General features: G+C 43.1%; 4 protein-coding genes across 6 annotated transcripts; 2 read left to right on the top strand and 2 right to left on the bottom strand.

The window, feature by feature from the left end:
- Positions 1–593: 593 nt before the first annotated feature.
- mis18a (MIS18 kinetochore protein A) lies at positions 594–5035 on the bottom strand. The gene is made up of 5 exons (XM_076101950.1): positions 4684–5035; positions 4459–4525; positions 3777–3899; positions 3413–3515; positions 594–1471 (listed from the first exon to the last, which is right to left on the bottom strand). Exons 1-5 carry the CDS (start codon positions 4913–4915, stop codon positions 1391–1393), a joined length of 606 nt encoding a protein of 201 aa, XP_075958065.1. The 5' UTR covers positions 4916–5035; the 3' UTR covers positions 594–1390.
- Positions 5036–5304: 269 nt separating this feature from the next.
- Positions 5305–7861, top strand: haus1 (HAUS augmin-like complex, subunit 1). 2 transcript variants are annotated; one of them, XM_076101948.1, is made up of 9 exons: positions 5305–5761; positions 5858–6032; positions 6408–6543; positions 6638–6772; positions 6892–7015; positions 7175–7240; positions 7351–7422; positions 7612–7659; positions 7728–7861. In XM_076101948.1, exons 1-9 carry the CDS (start codon positions 5741–5743, stop codon positions 7791–7793), a joined length of 843 nt encoding a protein of 280 aa, XP_075958063.1. In that variant the 5' UTR covers positions 5305–5740; the 3' UTR covers positions 7794–7861. The 2 variants fall into 2 exon arrangements, with proteins under 2 accessions (XP_075958063.1, XP_075958064.1); XM_076101949.1 differs by having other exon boundaries at positions 5347–5761; positions 7749–7861.
- A 1906-nt stretch (positions 7862–9767) lies between these two features.
- Positions 9768–15184, top strand: eva1c (eva-1 homolog C (C. elegans)). 2 transcript variants are annotated; one of them, XM_076101144.1, is made up of 8 exons: positions 9768–10266; positions 11282–11481; positions 11744–11867; positions 12071–12223; positions 13385–13528; positions 14100–14177; positions 14261–14365; positions 14441–15184. In XM_076101144.1, the coding sequence occupies exons 1-8, from the start codon at positions 10167–10169 to the stop codon at positions 14833–14835; spliced, it is 1299 nt and encodes a 432-aa protein (XP_075957259.1). In that variant the 5' UTR covers positions 9768–10166; the 3' UTR covers positions 14836–15184. The 2 variants fall into 2 exon arrangements, with proteins under 2 accessions (XP_075957259.1, XP_075957258.1); XM_076101143.1 differs by having other exon boundaries at positions 14097–14177.
- A 1056-nt stretch (positions 15185–16240) lies between these two features.
- Positions 16241–19112, bottom strand: cfap298 (cilia and flagella associated protein 298). Its single transcript, XM_076101145.1, has 8 exons — positions 18778–19112; positions 18166–18333; positions 17898–18065; positions 17552–17619; positions 17304–17462; positions 16998–17129; positions 16821–16916; positions 16241–16695 (listed from the first exon to the last, which is right to left on the bottom strand). Exons 2-8 carry the CDS (start codon positions 18302–18304, stop codon positions 16585–16587), a joined length of 873 nt encoding a protein of 290 aa, XP_075957260.1. The 5' UTR covers positions 18305–18333; positions 18778–19112; the 3' UTR covers positions 16241–16584.
- Positions 19113–19114: the final 2 nt, after the last annotated feature.

Raw genomic sequence — 19114 nt, 5'->3', positions numbered from 1 at the left:
ACCATGCCGAGCATGTTTGTTGTTGTTGTTTTGATTTATTTCCCCAGCAGTTGAGGGGGGGGGGGGGGGGGGTATGGGCATGGGTGGGGTTAGCAGGGAGAAAAACATCACACAGCGATTAGGGCGTGAGGAGGGGGTTCTGTGCAGAGCTCCTCCCCCTGTATATGTCTGCGCATGCGCGGTGGGATAACTGGCTGGCTGCTCCTCTGGCTGGTGAACACGATGACGAGATGGCAACAGGCAACTCAGCATAGCACGTGCTCTCAGTTGCCATCGCAACCTGCCCTTGGATACAGCGTGCTGGTTGGCCGTCTCCAACGGTTGTTGTTCCGCGAGGCTGATGAAACCTCGTGGGTTGAGGGAGGGCAAGCAGGACAGCGTGGAGCTGCTTTTCCCGCCTTGGTAGAAAGTGTTGCTGGGCACATTGCAGGTCAGTTGGTAAACATAACCACCAACCCTCCCCAAGGACCAAAGAGCAGACAACTTGCTGTTTAACTCTTAAATCCAAGAAATAAGCCACTGATCCCCACAGTCTCACAGCACCAAGTCAAAGAAAAAGAAGCATTTAAAAGGATTATCCTGGCACTTTAAAGTTATCTTATTGGGGTTTAATCTTTTATTGAAAACTGACAATATTGGAATGCATTTGTTTTAACAAAGTCAGCATTTTTGAAAACCTTTGAATACTTTATTACACAAATATTTGGAAGAAAACTTCACAACAATAAACAAACACCAAAATTAAACTAACAAATGATGAGTCAATGGAACAAGAAATTCAGGCAATATTTGAAAATATAGACAATAATATGCAGCCAGTAATAGAGGAGCATGTTTTTCATTACTAACGATCAAACGTTGTTCACCTCTGGCCACAACAAGGCGATGAAAAGCATTGCATGCAGCGAATCCTTCAAGGCTCCAATGCTGGAGCAAGAGAACAAAGACAGAGTGTGTGTGTGGCCTGGAGTGGCCAGATCAATACAGCGTTGTGCTGAGTGTGCAGCCTGCCTGATGAAATCCTGCACAAATAAACATTCTGCTCACAGCGTACATTCGCTCTGCACCGCGGAGGCACACGGAGAAGACGGTGCCACGAGCCCCGGGAGCCCTAAACTGACAACATGATTGATTACATTTGCGGGCAGTCTTTGTTTCACCATCAGTAATCAGGACCAAGCCGAGTGGAAGCTCTCTGTGTGTGTGTGTGTGTGTGTGTGCGTGTGTGTGTCTGCACAAGGTGAGGCTAGGACAAAATGTATTACTGAGGGAATGTGGTTGAGATGAAACTTAGAAGAGGGCGCATTAATGTAAAAGGTAGGGGGTGAGGAGTCACGTTCAACACCTGGACAGAGCACCCACCCGGACAAGCCGACGTCCGTCACCGTCATCACGCCACATCGCATCCGTCCTGAAGGCCGGCGTCGATCTCCTCCAGCCTCTGAGCCATGGACATGACCAGCATTTTCATCTGGGAAGAGGGGGGGGGGGGCAGCAGCAAGGGCAGGATGGCAAAAAATGAGTTTGAGAGGAGAAGATGGAATAGGTGGATATGAAGGAGGAAATGGCCAGGTGGGAAATGAAGGCAGCAGCAGGAAGCAGTGAGGAAGAAAAGAATGGTGGAGTCAAGATAAATGAAGAAGGAGACAGTGAGGAAGAATGACGAAACCCAAAGGGGAAGAGGGGAAGTGGTCAAGGATGGATGGGTATGGAGGGGGGGAGGACAGGTCAGTGAGTTTACCAGATGAAACACCCAAACAAGTGTCTACGAGGCAGACAGACAGACAGAATACATTAACTACGTTGGTGGGCGGGATGAGCGCCTTCATTCGATAGCTACAATGAGTTGTGGACAGACGAGCTGTTACGTACCGCTCATAGAGGAAATGCTACTTAAAATTTTGACGAGAAAATTGAGTGCTGGCTAAACAGCTTTGGGCCCAAAAGTCAAAACACAAAGTCGATGGAAAGAACTTATTGTAGGACTTGTCAGTGAGAAAGCAATTATGATTAATGCTGACAGACATGGTTTTAAGAAAGCCATGATTTGAATTCTTGAGCTAGAGACAAAGGCCTTTATAATCTTGTTACAATGAGCTAACGATCAAGAATGGCTTTAAAACCACCTAAATGTAATACAATCAGCGAGGAAGCAACTTTCGAATAATCTTCGGCTTCCTCACAGTGATGAGGTGGATTTAAGTGGTAACCTACAGCAGCATTATTACATCAGTGACGTGGGATTCTTTGTGAACTAAAGAGTTGAAATGTATTTGTTTTGGAGGTTAACAAAAGAAAGAAAAGATAATTATACATGGAAACCATCAGCCACAGTGTAATGGCATGGTGCTGTGCTAACACACAGACTTTACGTCTCCTTGAGGACTACAAAGCACATCTAATGCTCTGTTGCTCACGTGTAATGTTTATTTGTTTCCCTTCTTGTCTATAATCAGTATTGTTACGATTAAATCTCATCACACAATCGATCACTTGTAGGAAATTCAGAAACCATTTGCCGAGTAAAAACTAAATAGCTCGCATACATCCAGCTGTAGTGACAAAGAGCCTTCATGATCAAAACATGTTTTTCCTCCAACAAAGATTCCTCAACATGCTTCCCATCACATCTATTGTCCTTGGGCCCAGAGTGAGGGAGTGAGAGCAGGTACTGCTGCACACTGTCGCCACCTACTGGCCTCTCTGTGGCCGGTGGATATTTCTTTAAACAAAGGATGATTACGAGTAACTTGTGTGTGCTACACTACTCCAGTGGAAAAAACAACAAGTACCCTATATATATATATATAAATATATAAATTATTTATATATATATGTCATAATGATACAAATGTGACAAACAGAAAGGGAATGAAAAGATGAAACATACAGAAGATTATAAACAGAAATGGATTTGGATGTTTTGACTGAAACTTCCTGAAAATATACTTCTGTATTTTTAATTTCATCTAAAAAATGTAATGAAGAATAAATCCCATTGCAAGGGAAAGACGTGGTGAGATGAGGTAATGTCTGATACAAACGTCTGCCCATCACAGGAGTGTGGGCTTACCAGAAGTGAGCTGATGTCATCATTAGTGCAACCTGGGCATTCATAAACAATGAGAGAGAGTGAGCGGCTCCGAATAAATGTGAGATCACCGTCTGCAGAGAGCAGTGACTCATAACTGGATGTGTGCAGGTCAGATCTGGAGGTTTTTAAAATCATTTTTACACAACAATACAATATTAAAAGGGACTAAACTTGACCTGTGTTGGGAGAAACAGTCATGGTACCACATCGCAATGAGCTTCAGAGCAGACATTCTGTTCAGTGGAGGAAACATTTCATCTCACAGCGATTCAATAACGGAGAGAAACCAGACAAAGAGAAGCAGCAGCGGTAATTTACCTCCGTCAGCTGTTGTTCAACAACGCCTCTGTACTCCAGGGTGACTGGCTGCTCTTTGGGGCCCTCTGCTGCCAACATCTGGCTTGCAGAGCCAAGCACGTAGCTGAGAAAGAGTCAGTGTAGTATTAGTGGGATACGCACCAATAAAACCTGTACAACTAATGAAAGTCCATATAATATATATCACAACCATAAACACTATCTGTGTAAAGTTGATCACATTGAGGTTTTCGTGGAAGCTGTATTTTCTTGAAAGGTATTATTGGACTAAAAATGACTGTTTCTTCAAAATCACAGTATACAAATGTACCCTGATGTATGCGTCTCTGAACATTCCTACTAATACTCTAAGCCCTGAACACACCTGTCGATGTCTGCTACATTGAAACAGAATGTAAACCTCTTGTGGTCGAGGTTCTTCGGCGTCGATGCGTAAACCATTCCGAGTACAGAGTGGCAGCCTCGACAGAACAGATCCACGATCAGACTGCGGACGGAAAAAACAGATTTAATCCAACAAGTACTCATATATACATATATATATATATATATATAAACTACAAAACACCAGTAGGTTGTTTGTCAATGTATTTTAAAAACACAACACATTTAGACAAGTAAGAAAGGTAACAAAATGTAGTTTTATTTTTTGCAAAAACTATTTAGAAGTACTGGTACTTTTTCCACTACAGTTATGCGACAGCTTAAGTCACTAGTTACTTGGCAGATTTATATTTCACACACAAAACATATATAAATGAGATCTTTCTAGTATATACTGTACAATGTTGTTTACAAGGTTAAGCCAATAATATGATATAACATAGTATAAACTCTGACGGGGGCAATCCTGCTGCATAATGAACACTTTTAATTTAGACACTTAAAGTACATTTCTGTGATGTTACTTCTGAATTTTTAGGTCACATTTTGAATGCATACTTTTAAATGGAATGGAGTATTTGTACATTGCACTGGTACTTTTACCTGATAGAAATGATTTAAAATACTTAATTAAATAACGTTACCGGACAGGACACTCTTACCAGAGTGATCGTTTAGTCGCTTCATGCAGCCGAGTGTCTTCTCCAACCACGACGTTGTCAGTGACCCCTGAGACCAAAACATCACAAAGCATTGTATGCATAAGGTAACGATAACATCCGTAAATTCCCAGCCTCTACAGCAGCATTTGAATGCACCATCCCGTCTGACTTTTCTACCATACAAGCTAACGTTAGCCAGCTAACTGTCAAGCTAACGCTACTCACGCTTCAGTCTTATTTGGTTTTGTCCGTCTTCGCTTCCATCCCACGACATTGAATCCCCGACAGGCAGCTTGCACTTCCCGCAGATGAAGACCACGGGTCCGTCGTCCCCGTCCTCGTCCTCCTCCGCTTGGCCAAACAACTTTTCTTCGACGGCAGTGGAGTCTATACTCGACTCAAACGTTGTGTTAACCATTTTCTGTTGGTGTTTTAACACATTTTCTCTCGCCGCCATTTCTACCGAAGTTCTACCAGGTTTCTCCCAAACAAGCTGTTTTGAACGTACGCGGGTGGTTGGTGGTGTTGAAGCGGAGATCACTGAGGTACCCAAACAACGCGAGATGAGTTCCCGTGTGTACTTCCGCTTTCGTCAAGTCATCCGTTTTGTTTTCACACCTAAATCTTAACAACCATATATGAACCTTCAGCAACATAGAATATTAGTATGTATTATATGATATATATATTACATATATGATACATAATGCACGTTGTATATTAGCCACAATTACTATAATATACGAAAAGAGCCAATATTTGTCATTGGAGTTACCGATTTTACCCTACTGGGTAGTGTGTGTACGTGTATGTGTGTATTGTACAGCCAAATACAATTAAAACAAACAAAAAAAACACCCACTCATTTATTTAGTGATTATATACGTTTCTCATAAGCGTGTGAAAAGGTTATCTCAGGGCAACCGACGTGAACTATCTTGATGTAATCTTTATCTTTGGGAGCCAAGAGGGAACGTGAACCGGAAAGAGAAAGAGCTTTATTGTCTGATATTTGCATAATTCGTCACCTTGTTTGCCTTTAGCTATTCAATTCGTTACCAATGTTCGTCTAATTTCATCAAATTCAAAAATGAAAACAGTTGTTTCCACCAAAAGTAGTTTCAACATTTGCTCCAGCTCTTCATTGGCTAGTGACCCGGAAGTTATTACATTGAATTCAGGGGCGCTAAACCAAAGAGGGAAAACTTGTCGGGGTTGTTTTTAGGGCTGTAAACGCGTAAAGAAGCCAGTCGTTGTGGTCGTCGTTACCTTTGTATTCACAATGTGCGAGAAGATCAAGAAGGTAACGATCAGTATTTAAATAACAATGACATAATAAGTTAATGCAGTGATCGCTGTTGGCTTCTGTTTACCCTGCTGTTTTCATGGCGCTCCTCAGGTGAACAGCTGGCTCAGCACGGTGTTTGGAGATCAGCCGGTGCCACACTTTGAGGTCAACACGAGGACGGTGCACGTGCTGTACCAGCTGGCACAGTCCAGTGAAGTCCGGTGCAGTGACACAGCTCTTCTCTCAGAAGACCTCAAACAGAAAGCATCCGAGTACCAGTCCGAGGGTGAGTGATGCAGGGAAATTCAGATTGCAGAGTTTTAGTCTGTGATTTAAGAAGACTATCTGATAGTAGAAACCAACAGCAACACCTATTTTATAGGATAACTACTTTTACACTTTATTACACAGGAAAACACACAGGTGATAGTGAGTTTATTGTCCCATTGGGCTTCTTTTAATTGCCACCCAGATCTCAGCAATTATTGTGGCGAGTACATTATTATAACGGGAAATGAAGGCCAAAACTACAGACATTTTAACAGGCTGATTCTGTGTCTTTACATGCTTCACTGCATGCAGTTCTCGTCAAGTGTAAGACAGTCCATTGATTCACACCTCAGCATTTTTCTCAGAACTCAGCTGTGTTTCCTCCGTCCAGGCGCTCATTACCGAGATGTTCTCCTACAAGGCGTAGGTCTGTCCTACGCAAGCTTGTCGAAGCCCGCTGACGACTATCTGTCTGCTTTAGTGGACACGGCCATGGTGCTCGGAGTCAGAGACACGTCACTGGGCAGGTACGCTGACGTTGATGCTGTCTATTCGCTAGACGGTAGTTTCCTTGATGAAAGACATGAAAAGTTTGGATTTTTTTTCCCCCGTCTCGTCTAGCTTCATGCCAGCAGTGAACAACCTCACCAACGCTCTGCTGGAAGAAGAGAAGTCAAACCGGAGACTCGAGAGGGAACTCAGGGCCTTAAGAAATCGACTCGGTGCTACTCTGGTGCTGCGGAGCAACTTGCAAGAGTAAGAACACGGATGCAGAGGACGATGGCTTTGACATCATGATGTTGTGTTATCTTACAGTAAATACAAATACACAGTCCTGTACGTCTTCTGTGATCAGTGCTCTTAACTGTCTTCAGGGACATCGACAAAACCGCCAAGTCACAGTCAGTGGAGAGCGCTAAAGCGGAGGAGAGAATGCTCAACATGGACTTTGTTACGGCGAAGACTAAAGAGCTCAGCAGCAGGCGGGAGAGGGCAGAGGTACGTTGTAATGGTATACCTGCATCTGTAATATAGCTGCGTAGCGCATTGAGGGGCTGACTCATTGGTACAATATACGGCTTTTGAAAATGATGGGGAGGATATTCAAGAGTTTTATATATATATAATGTTTTACTCTCTTCTATCAATCTTCTGCAGGCTCAACTTGTATCCAGGAAGATGGACAAATCCATCACCCACCAGGCTGTTGTGCAGCTCTCTGAGGTCATTTCTGCTGTTACACATGCAACGCAATCGAGCACCATGGTGATGAAGATGCAACACTTTCTGCTCTCAGGGTTTGAAATGCGGCATCTTGTTTTTTGTCTTTGTAGGACGTCACCGCGCTGAAACAGGAAATAATCCCCATGAAAAAGAAACTGGAGCCTTACATGGACTTAAGCCCAGTACGTTTGTTTTCCTGTTTTCCCTGCGAACAGTCCAACAACCAACAGTGCTTTCACATTATTCTAAATATTTTTATGATGGCGGTTATGTTCGTAGATTTCCCTTAATCAAACCAACTTGACAAATCACATTTCTATTGTCTATTTGACTTAACAACATGTTTTGTTTTACCTTCTAAACCACAACAGAGCCCGTCTCTTGCTCAAGTGAAAATAGAAGAAGCAAAAAGAGAATTGGTGAGTATCTTTATCTTTTATTCAATGACGGATGAGAGCTGGTTGCTTACTGTTTTATTTGAATGCAGATGTGTTTCCCTCCATCACAGGCTGCAATTTGTTCCCAACTTGAGATGAATATGGATTTCAAGTGAAGATGTTTGTGAAGTTTGAGCTGTACATTTCTGTGTTTGAAAAAATAATAAAGTAATTGTTTCCATGTCTTGTTGGCTCTTTGTAATGTGTTGCAGCAGCCAACTAAAGACTAAAGTATTACATTGAAGTCAAAATGTTTCCCTTCCCAAAATCTGCTCTTTTGCATTTGAATGCAGTTTCAACAATGTTGTTCCCCTCAAACCAATCAAAGGGTCTCCCTCTTTTGCATGTTCTTAACCTCCCTAGACAGGAAACATGTGTTCCAACGCGGAGGATTTCTTTGAAAGATTGTGCCGTAAAAAGACGACTTCAAATATTTTGATATATGAGCAATTCAAAATATAAACTGATCTTTCTTTCCTGTGGTCGGACCTGTTCACTTTATCTCACCTTCTTCCTGTTCGTTACAAAACATCGTCAACACTGATCAAATGTTTTGTCTTTCGTTTCTAGTCTGTACTAGCTAATTAAGAGGTTGTGTTTTAAAAACATGTCGTGTGTAATTTCTTTCTTTGATCAAAGTCAGTCTGTCTGCCAGACGTATATTAATCATCCATCTGTCTGGCCAAACACAGACAGTTTAATATGTTTAGATTGTCTGGATGTCAACTTTGGAAGAATCTTTTCAAAAGTAATAAACACTTTGCATTTACATGAACTCTACTAAGAATCAATACTTCTATAAGTTCTACCTTATTCTTAGGTGTAAAGACATTTATGTCATTAACTGGAATCGTATGCTGATGTGAGACAGCCTTACCAAGGGACACAAGTTACATTTTCTAATTCTTATTTCTACATAAGACTCCACATCTTCATATTTCAGAACTTATTTCAACAATGCTCAAAACATGAATCGAGTAATCGTATGAGTACATTCACTTGAGTGCAATTTTACTCTCCTACAAGTCTGAATCTTGTCTTCAAAACAAAGTGCAGGAAACATTTTGAGTTTGACAACAAAATTCCACAGGCTTTGGAGGGATAACCGCAGATGAAAAGGGGGTTTGGAGCCACTCCCATGGTGCCTAAAGCTAAAATACAGAGAATGTAACCGACTAGGGGGCCTGCAGACCAGTTTATATGCAAAATATCACCTCTCAGTTCCTCCCACTGCCAGTGTTCCCCCCGCGGAGCCGAGCGTGGAGACCCCAACGTCTGTCAGCCTGACTGCTGTGTAGGTCTGGACCGGTTACCATGGAGTAGGTCATGGATGTGGGCCGGGGAGCAATTCACCCAGTAGGCCCCCTGCTTCTTTCAAAGGCACCGCGGTTAGGGCATCAACACTTCATGAAAAGAAACAGAATCAAAATATCATCCCATGGAAATCAACTTGGGACACACACAGACTATGTATATATGTGTTGGTCACTGACACCATTACTTGCCTACTAATTCAAGGATTGCTGTCTTGAAAAGAAAGTTTTTTCTTCCTGTTTATAATAACTTCGACTCTACATTATTGGTTTTGCGTGGGACAGCTATCACACTTTCTGCCAAATATTTAGTCATATATATGGAACTTAGATTTTTCTTCTGCCTCACTATGTATAAATATATATATATTAATATAGGGAGGCCAAGAAGAAAAATCTAAGTCAGAAACGCCAACCTTTAGGTTTTGAGTTAGATTTGTGTTTATTCGAATCACACAATTCACATAAATAGAGAAAATGAATGTACAGAGAAGGATACATATTGCTATATATTGCTTATTGATAACCTCTATTAAACAAATGATGTTGTGTTAGTTCATAGCAGTGCGAGAGAAGGAAGAGAAAGAAAGGCACAGGAGAAACCTCACTGAATGAAAGCATTTTGTCATAATCCAAAAGGTAAACATGTGCCTCATAGTGTGTGTGTGTGTGTGTGTGTGTGGGGGGGGGGGATAAAATATCCTGCCAATGCGTCACACCATTGAGTGCGTCGCCCCTCTTCCCTTTAAAATAGTTGTATCTGCCACGCCCACACCATAATTCACACGCAGCTGTTACTGTAAGTTGCGTTCAGTTTCCACGTGCATCTGCTCACAAATCGTTGGTGTGTTTGAACAGCGGGAGAGTCGGACTGTGAGCAACGCCACGCGTCGGCTTAATCCACCGCCTCTGTCCGTTTTTCTGACCAACTTGTTGCGCAGCTGCTATTTCTCACTAAACCACCTCCTTGGTCCGCTGCTGCGGAGAGCTGCTCACCAGCACGCACTGGCGCTGTGTGGCGCTTCATCGGGGAAAACAGATGGATGAAGCGGGGCCTTTCTCCAGGCCTACTACATCCAAACTAAACGTTTAAGAAGATGACGCTTTTGTAATTTTAAATTTTTTTTTATGAAGTTCTGTCGCCTACAGTGACATTTCCAGTGTGTTTAATATGATATGACGCGTCCTTGCCACGGACCAGACTTTAGCCACAGCCTCTTCTACCTCACACTACTCCTGTGGACCAGACGCATGAGTGGACTGGCTGACTTTTCAAGTAAGATGATGATGATGATGATGATGATGATGGTGGTGCAGTGGGAGAAGGAGGGGAGTAAATGTAGGATGAGAATGGTTAAAGACCACGGGAAGGGTTCTGTACAGGTGATGCATGGTGTAATAAATAAGGTGGTTCCATTCTGTTTTCCCCACATTGCCAGTGTTTCAAGATGGGGTAATGTAAAAGATATACAGTGTGAGGACTGAGGAGTTAAATACATGTTTCATTTTGTGTTCGAGACTATAGCACCAATGCCAGAGGCCAGCCATTCTCGGCATTGCTTTGAGAGTGTTTGTTTTTATTTTTTATAATTTATCTAAAGTGCATCTAATCTAATTCAAGTCCTCCAAGAGTCATTCTGTGTGAACACCTCAAGATGAGGGACTTTGAATCAGAGGTAACTTAATCTACACACCACCCTACAAAAGGTGGGTCATATTAGGTTGACTGCCAGTTGGCGGAGTTTGACACCCAGCAAAGAGAACTGGCAGTAAGCACTTTGATGGGGAAGTTTTCAAAGCAACATGAGACTACTAACAGAACTCAAACCAGGGCAAACATACTAACCGAAACCCACATGCATTAGATTGAAAAAAAAAAACAACGACCTCAAAGGCATGGTTGATAATCTTGGGAAATTAGTAAGAGTACACTAGATAAAAAAAATCATCCATCTGAAAAACCCAGCACATTGTTGCCAACTCTTTTTTCCAAAGAAAGTAGCGAGCAGCAGTAGCTCCAAAAGTTGCTTAATCTAGACCGTCTAGTGTGCAAAATACGGGAGGTCTGGGAAGGGGGTCTGAGACCTGGGCCAAGCAAAAAAAGTTGGATCCTACATTTCCTATAATGTAATTCAATAACCTCTTTCAAACCCCACACCTCCAATTCGTAAGGCAGGCTTTCTAATAATTAGTAAAGTAAGTAAATTAAACTCCTCAGCTTGAGTGTCCCTTCAATGCATGTGTACGTTTCCACGCACATTCCAGTCCAACCGGTGCCTCTTGTGTGACAGACTACCTGTCCAGGATCATCACCAGTCACTCTGCTCAGGCGTGTGACGGGCAGCCTCTGCGTCTCCACTGTCCACGTCACTCCACCATCTACATCCAGTCCGCCTTCTACGGGAGCGGCGTGTCGCGGCTGTGCAGATCAGACCCGGACCCTCCGCTCAGAGCCCACAACCACAGCTGTTCAGCTTTTACTGCTCTACAGGTGCGTTTTATAGTCTGGGATATATACAGCACCTTTCACTCTCTCTGGGTCACTTGCGTATAGGTGGGTGTTTGCCAGTGTTAGCTGATGTATTGGAGACGTTTTCTCCCCACATGTGCTTTAGTTTTAGCCCACTTTTTGTCCCATTTGTCAGCCAGTTAGTGCGTCATTCTTTTTGCATCTGATTTAAATTATGCTCTCTGAATTGTAGCTTCAAATCCTATGTACTGCTAAATGACTGTTCGTGGCGTTTGTTGTGCAGAAGCTGCTGTCGGAGTGTCAGAGCCACAGAGATTGCAAGCTGCCTGTCAACCACCTACTGTTTGGGAAGGACCCCTGTCCCGGCACGACCAAATACCTCCATGTGGAATACAAGTGTAAACCAAGTGTGTCCCTACCTTCTTTTGTTATTATTGTGTTATCCCCTCCCGATCAAACTCCCTGTTGCAGCATCAGTTCCTCTCATACATTGACTGGTGCGTGAGCATGAAATAGCTACACAGCTATGCACAACAATTCCCACCTCTAACCTCCCCACTGCAATCATCCCCTTCACCTCTTCATCCTAGTTTTTTTTCCCTCCGCTCAGCTGAACACAAAAGGCATGTGGTGTGTGAGGGGGAGACGATGGTCCTGCGCTGTAAGCCCCCCAAGGTTCTGAACATCTATGCAGCTGTCTATGGGAGAAGTCTGGGCCAGCCGGACACCTGCCCCTCACACCTGACGAGACCACCCCCGTTTGGTGAGTCAACGGGATATTCTGTATTCTCACACGGTGGAAGCGAACACATCATAGCTCTGACAAGAGGAATGTAAGTTAAACTACTTTAATCTGACAGTTTAAACGGGCAATCTATTGCATTTTATAAATTTGATAAATTTCACATTCATTTTGAAACCTTAGTATAATTACTGTAAACAAGCAAAACCAACACTATCTTAATAAGCAGCATAGTTGTGTATTTTCTGCAGTTTGGTTAATGTTTCATTGAGTCAGGCTATGCAGGAACGCATGGCTCAGCAGACATATTACTTGTCAGTGTAGGAAAATCACAGGTGTTACTAATAACATTAACGATGCCTCCGGTGTGTTCAAGTGCCTCCGTAAACCATAAAAGTGGGACAGTGAGCCAACAATACCAGGACCCTGGAAGTAGCTATTTTAGGATTTCAGCCGTCTTTCATTTCATTATTTACAACTGTACTTGACCGACAGTAACATGCCGAGTTTGTCTTCTGTTCAAACGAGCTATGGCAGACGGTTCACTAAAATGTGCTTTACAACACGAAGCAATCGGGGAATTATGGGAAATGTGGTCTTAATTAAAGAGAAACACAAGCAAAAACTATACAGGAGGCTTTTTTTTCCCCACTGCAGATATTTTGACATGCCAGAGCAGAAACAGCACAGGTGTAACTAACAACATCAACAATGGCTGCATTCCTGTTGGGTGTGTGCCAGACATCGTTAATGTTACTGAGTACACCTGTGCTTTTCCTGGTATGCCAAGTCAAAGTCTGCTGTGAAAAAAAGATCTATATATATATATATACACAGTATATATATAATTGGTGTGGGATAAAGTCTAGATGTCATTGTCATTTGTTAGTTCTACCAAATTATACTAATTTTAGAATAAGACACAATGCTTTAAAGTAACTTATCTGGATATTTGATGCTTTAGTTGCACTGAGTAAAATATTTACTTTTCTGGAGCAGAAAAAAAATACAGGATTGCCACAAACAGTGATTTCATAGTTAAAATACAATCAAACTGTACAATACATTACATTACACACACACACACACACACACACACACACACACACACACACACACACACACACACTCTGTGTATATTCAATGACTGCTCTCTGAGTCTCTGTTTGCTGTTCCCTACAGAGTGTCTGAATCACGAGGCTGTACACTTGGTGTCCAAGTCCTGCTACAGCAAACAGAAGTGTGCTGTTGCTGTCAGCAACCAGACCTTTAGAGACCCCTGCTTTCCAGGAACCAGGAAGTACCTCAGTGTGGTCTATTCTTGTGGTAGGACTCATTTTCTGCTTCCTCGTTCACAAGATACGACTACTAGCCTGTTGTTAAATTAGAGGCTTCAAATTAGGAACAGGCTTCCGTGACATTATTCTAAACATAGCTCACGTCATGTTCTTGTTTTCGCCTTATTCATTATGTGACAGTTATTTCAATGAACATCCTTATCTGCTGATCTCAGCCATCAGCTGTTCTCATCATGTCACACCCAACAACACAGTAGCGGGAAACACTAGACTGTGAGCTCAGATGTGCGGGTTAAGGCTGGCATCCTGGTAAACTTCCTGCGATTGGCACGGATGCCGGCGAGGTCATGCGAGGTCATGCGGCAACATTGTTCATGTATCGAAGTCTGGAGATTTGACTTCGAGCCTGGATGACAGAATTCTACTGACCGGCTCTGTTGGCTCTAGCGAGCACAAAACAATGTGTGTTAACCTTGTAGACCGGTTATCAGCACAACTGGACAGAATGCAGTCATCATTTCAGAGTGTCACTGCATTGTGGGCCCAGTTTTCCGTCCACATCGATATAACGACTGTCCCTTCTGTCTTCCTTCCAGTAGTACCACAGTCTTTACTGAGGGAGGCAGACCCTGACATATTCAGCTCCACTTCATCTCCTACTGTGGACACAGAAAAAGGTAACGGCACCATGCCATCTGTTGCAATTCCCGGGTTTTCTGTGCCATGTTATCAGACAACACGATTCAAATTTTTACCGCAGCTCCTCCTGCGGATCTGGAGGAGTCTCTCCCCAAAGGTTCAAGAAGGCCCGAAAACTCAGGAGCCATGATGAGCAGCTCTCTCCTGACCTATGCCTACATTAAAGGTGAACATTTCTCACCACGAATGTGCATCTGAACCATGTTTATACATGTTCTTCCTTTTCTATTTCCCTACACAGAGCATCCAGAAATGGCAGCACTGCTGTTCACCTCCAGCGTGTGCATCGGTTTAATGCTCACGCTGCTGGCTGTGTCGGTCCGAGTGACCTGCAGAGGGCGCCAGCTCGGAGACCGGAGGCTCACACCCACGCCTGGTAGCCAGGCTGTCAACCTCCAGGAGGAGGACAGTGATGAGGAGGATGAAGAAGAAGATGATGATGATGATGATGATGATGACGACGAAGAGGGAACAGAAAGCTCTTTAATCTCAGCCGCGGAAGGGAAGGCGATGCACGGCTGGGAGGAAGTGACCTATGTGAGCGAGGCAGCGGAACGGGCGGAGAGGATTGAGCGCAGGGAGATGATCATTCAGGAGATTTGGATGAACGCCTATCTGAATGGCAGCCCATGTTGAGTGAACTGTGACCCATGTGTGCTGTTCAGCACCTTCATGATTATTTCAGGATTCTTTTATTATGAACAAAACAAGAAACCTTTTCTTCTTCTTTTCTTTTTTTTTTTACATTGTAAAGTGTTGTAAGTGTTCTGCCAGTTTGCTGGAGAGCTCAGTTTATGAAGAATGTAATGTTTGGATGAAACTGCAGTACTATCCATTTTTAAAAGATCCAACAGGGTTTAATGCTGTAAAATGGGCGGTGACATAAATTCCGTAATTGTTTAAATGTTGTATTTATTCACATCCACCACTAAATGAAGCCAGGAATTAAACTGCCGATGTTTCGATAAGTCGACAATTTGCTTTACCTCTTGAGCTAGAAGTTTTTTTTTAAGTCAAGCAAAGCATTCCCACAGGTAGGAGAAACTGGTCAATAATTATTTAGAGACCCTGGCTCAAGGTGTGGTTTCTTGTGTAGTGTTTAAGTCACTGATAGTTTTCAACGGGGCCTGTCGCTGCTGTGAGAGGATCCAGGACCACAGGGGCAAGTGGTGAATACATCAGCACCAACATCACAAGGACTACGCGGTTCATAGTTGATGGAGATGGGTTTTAACACAAAAGACTCAAATGAGTTGAATTTTATATTAGGAAAGTGTTTTCCCATAAACAATCATATCCACACTATGCTTAAGAATCAGTAGAGCTGCCAGTATAGATGACACTAATTGGCACAAGACACACTGTGTTATTAGAAAATGTTTAGCAACAGAATGAGCCTTTACATTCTGGACAAATACTAAGTGTAAAGTGTTATCTTTCCTAAAGTATAATTAGTGTTCCCTAAAATGGCCAGCTGTTTATACTACAGGCCTACGGTGTGTGTTTGAATTTCACCCACCAGAACTAATCACCGTCTCTTTAAAGAGACATTTAAATTAAAAGTCGAAAAAGGTTGAATTGTCCTTCAACTCTACAGGATGTTTTTCTTTTTGTTCACTGTTCCTTGAAACCGGCCAGAGAGCCACTCCTCTCTGATTCACTGCATCGACTCCGTCAACAGTTCCACAGAGTGGAATTAAACTCTCTCACTTTGAACTCTACAACTTCCTCATGGCTGCTGGGACGAGAGCTGGAACGACCATCGACTATGCTGCAACGTCCTGCCTGAGAGCAACACGCACTTTCAGAGGTGTGTGTGTGTGTGTGTGTGTGTGTGTAACTGAGCGGAGACAAAGAGAGGAAAGGTGTAGCATCCTTGCCCCTGCACTCCCAGGGATATAAAACTGTGCTCCTGTTGACTCACTACCTCTGAGCATTTGTTGATTGTCAACACAACATTAATACAAAAATGTTTCACCATTGTTTATGCACAGGCTGTATTGGAAATTATTCTTTTACTTAAGATTACATTTAAATATAATTATTTTTTCACATCTTTAATAAAACTTTTACAACAGGTTGAAAACATCTGGTAAAGAAATACAGGCATCAGATTTAAATCACGTAAATAATGACATCGGCCTCCGTCCGTCATACAATGTCCCCAGATGTCTTCTTCACATTTCAGTTCAGTTGAAGAAAATGTATAAGTGTGAGTCTAGAAACACATGCTCTCCAAGGCATTTGAACACATCTGCTGTGTACAATTTAAAAAGACCTAGAACAACAGCCACATTAAACCGATTTCAGGATTGTGATAATAAGGCTGCTTAGTCAGTTGCATACAGAGCTGTAAAGGACCCGGCGGCATAGAGGTAGAGGTGCTCATCTCGGTCCCCATTTGATGTTGGTGAGGCCTTGAAACTGTTTCCTGAGGGCCTGTCTGTCTGTCCACTCTGAGTCCAGGTGGCTATCGTCGTCCGCCTCCTCCAGTTTCTGAAAATGTTACCAGGAGAAGGTGAGAAAAGGAACATCCAGTACAAACGTGACCATGTTTCTTTTAATGCGTGCACCTATTATAAAGTCCGTGAGTGTTTTCGTCTCTTTAGCCTTTCCCTCACCTTGAGCTCCTCCTGCCTCCTGTACTGATGCATCATCATCTGTTTCTGCTGCTCATCGGTGACCAGAGGCTCTCTCGCCGGTTGCCCCTGCCCTTTCTGAAGGGAAAAATGGATTACAAACAAAACAACACATACACTGCCTGCTTTCCCTTCAGGTTGGCTGAAATGGGCTCTCACCTTTTGGATTTTGACCACAAGCTTGGTCTTTTCATTTTTGCCAATGTAGTCCTGCAGTTTTTTCCCCCTCTGCATCTCTTTGCCAGCCCACCATAGCTGGCACTCGTCCTCTGCGATCACCTGCAGAGAAGCCTGAGGTACAGACAGATGCAGAGGAATGGAGGGAGGGAAAGAGATTATTAGGGAGGCAGTGAAGAACAGAGTCACCTCCAAATGTATCAAACAAATGTACCGTAGCTAAAGCAGCTTATGCCCTTGTTGTTGACTGAAAGCTTCAGTCAATAGGCCACAGGTTCAGCTGTTTACCTGTGTTCCTGAAAGGTCTTCTTGGTCCTCAAACTCCATCCTGATGGGGTCATGAGGAGGCAGCCCCATGGGGTACACGATCATGACCGCACCCCGTAGCGGATCCAGGGCTTCCTTTACCATCTCCATGGTGAAACAAACATTAGCTTGAACTTGTTTCTGAAAGACGATGAGAGAGACGGTTTAAATAAATAGTACCCTTGCTGAACAAGTCTATCAAAAAGTTGTGTGTCTCCACTCATACTCACTTTGGAGATCAGCGCCTTTGCCTCCTCAACGGTTCTCATCAACACCTCTTTCATCTTATCATTTGGAGCTGGGAGAAAGTAAAGAGATGGGTTGTTAGATTATAATATATAATATTTGATTTTTTCCTGCTTGCATGGAAATTAAAAGAATTAAAACATTTTTTAATTGCAGGTTTTCCAGGTCACAAGAGGGATTTAATAGGAGGGGTGAATCTCCGCCCACCCATGTGACAGTTTGCAGCTCAAAGCTACAACCACACGCAAAGTATCCCGTCTTCCTGACAACGTTAATGACGTTAAGAATCATTTTCTTGTTAAACTACGTAGCCGACAGTCATCGTCTCACCGTGTCCGTTCCTCCTCCCCATCTCATCCTTCCTAAACACCATCCCCCCACTGGGCACACACTGGTCCTCCCATTCATCCCTCAGCTTCAGCTCCACAACCTGCTCCTCGGTCAGCCCCTGCATGTTGGGGGGCAGTGTGACGCCATGGTCGGCCAGCTCTGGGATCTCTGAGGGAACACGAATCCACAAAGGAAATCACTGTCAATGTACTGCCTTAGTGCTGACATGAGGTTCAGTCAATGCTTTGTTTTGTGTCATTTTCTTCACCTGCACATATTCTGTCCACTTTGAGTCTCCCGTTGTAGATGGCTGCTATTTGCTGGATCGCCGTCTCCAGAGGAGAGTCCACGGTGGTGTTGAACAGAAACACGCTCTCATCTCCACGCTTCACGTGCAGCAGCACCATCTCGAAAAGTAGCTAACTTAGCTCTCCACCTGTTCGCCGGTTAAAGGAGACTGTTTAGGGAAACAAGTCTAATGCGACACCCAGACTTGTTGTAAACGGAGTGTCCCGGGATCCTTAGAGAAACAATGTAACCATAGCAACAGTCGTGCGCATGCGCTTCCTGTTAGCTAGCTAGCTAGCATTCAGTTCAATTCAGTTTATTTTGTACAGCCCAAAATCACAAATGTACAGCTTTACAATCTGTAGTTACAACATACGACATCCTCTGTCCAAGGACCCTCCTATAAACTATACTATATATAGTATACTATATATAGTATACTATATATATTATATATAGTATACTATATATATTATATATTGTATGAGCTAGCTAACTTAGCTAACTGCTAGCTGTTTACATCCAATATCTCAATCTATTAAAGGGTCATTTCTCCACAGAGACTGAAAATGGTAACACTTAACACAGTTACCTGTGCAGTGAAACGACAGGCCCAATGCGTCATATACGATGTGGAGACTGAGCTCACAACTTGTTTACAACCGGTGACATTACTAGCTACAGATTGCATGGGGATCAGATGGGGATTGGTCGGTCCAGAGGCTTCTTCGTGTGACCTATTTACGGCAGGTTAGAACAATCCAAGCACTGCTACTGCCCTCTAGAGGTAAGTAATGGTAACACTGTGGCCATCAGGGTGTATGTAAGGTGTAACGTAGAAGGAAGGAAATCCCATGTGGCTTGCTCAAATTCATTCCAGCAGAGCAGATTAATCAATTGAACCTTGATCATGTTGTTTCTTACCAAAT

Source organism: Anarhichas minor, unplaced genomic scaffold (genome assembly GCF_050575085.1).
Source record: "Anarhichas minor isolate MPS153535 unplaced genomic scaffold, ASM5057508v1 ptg000027l, whole genome shotgun sequence".
NCBI lineage: Eukaryota > Metazoa > Chordata > Actinopteri > Perciformes > Anarhichadidae > Anarhichas > Anarhichas minor.
This window is presented reverse-complemented; position numbering and strand designations above follow the sequence as displayed.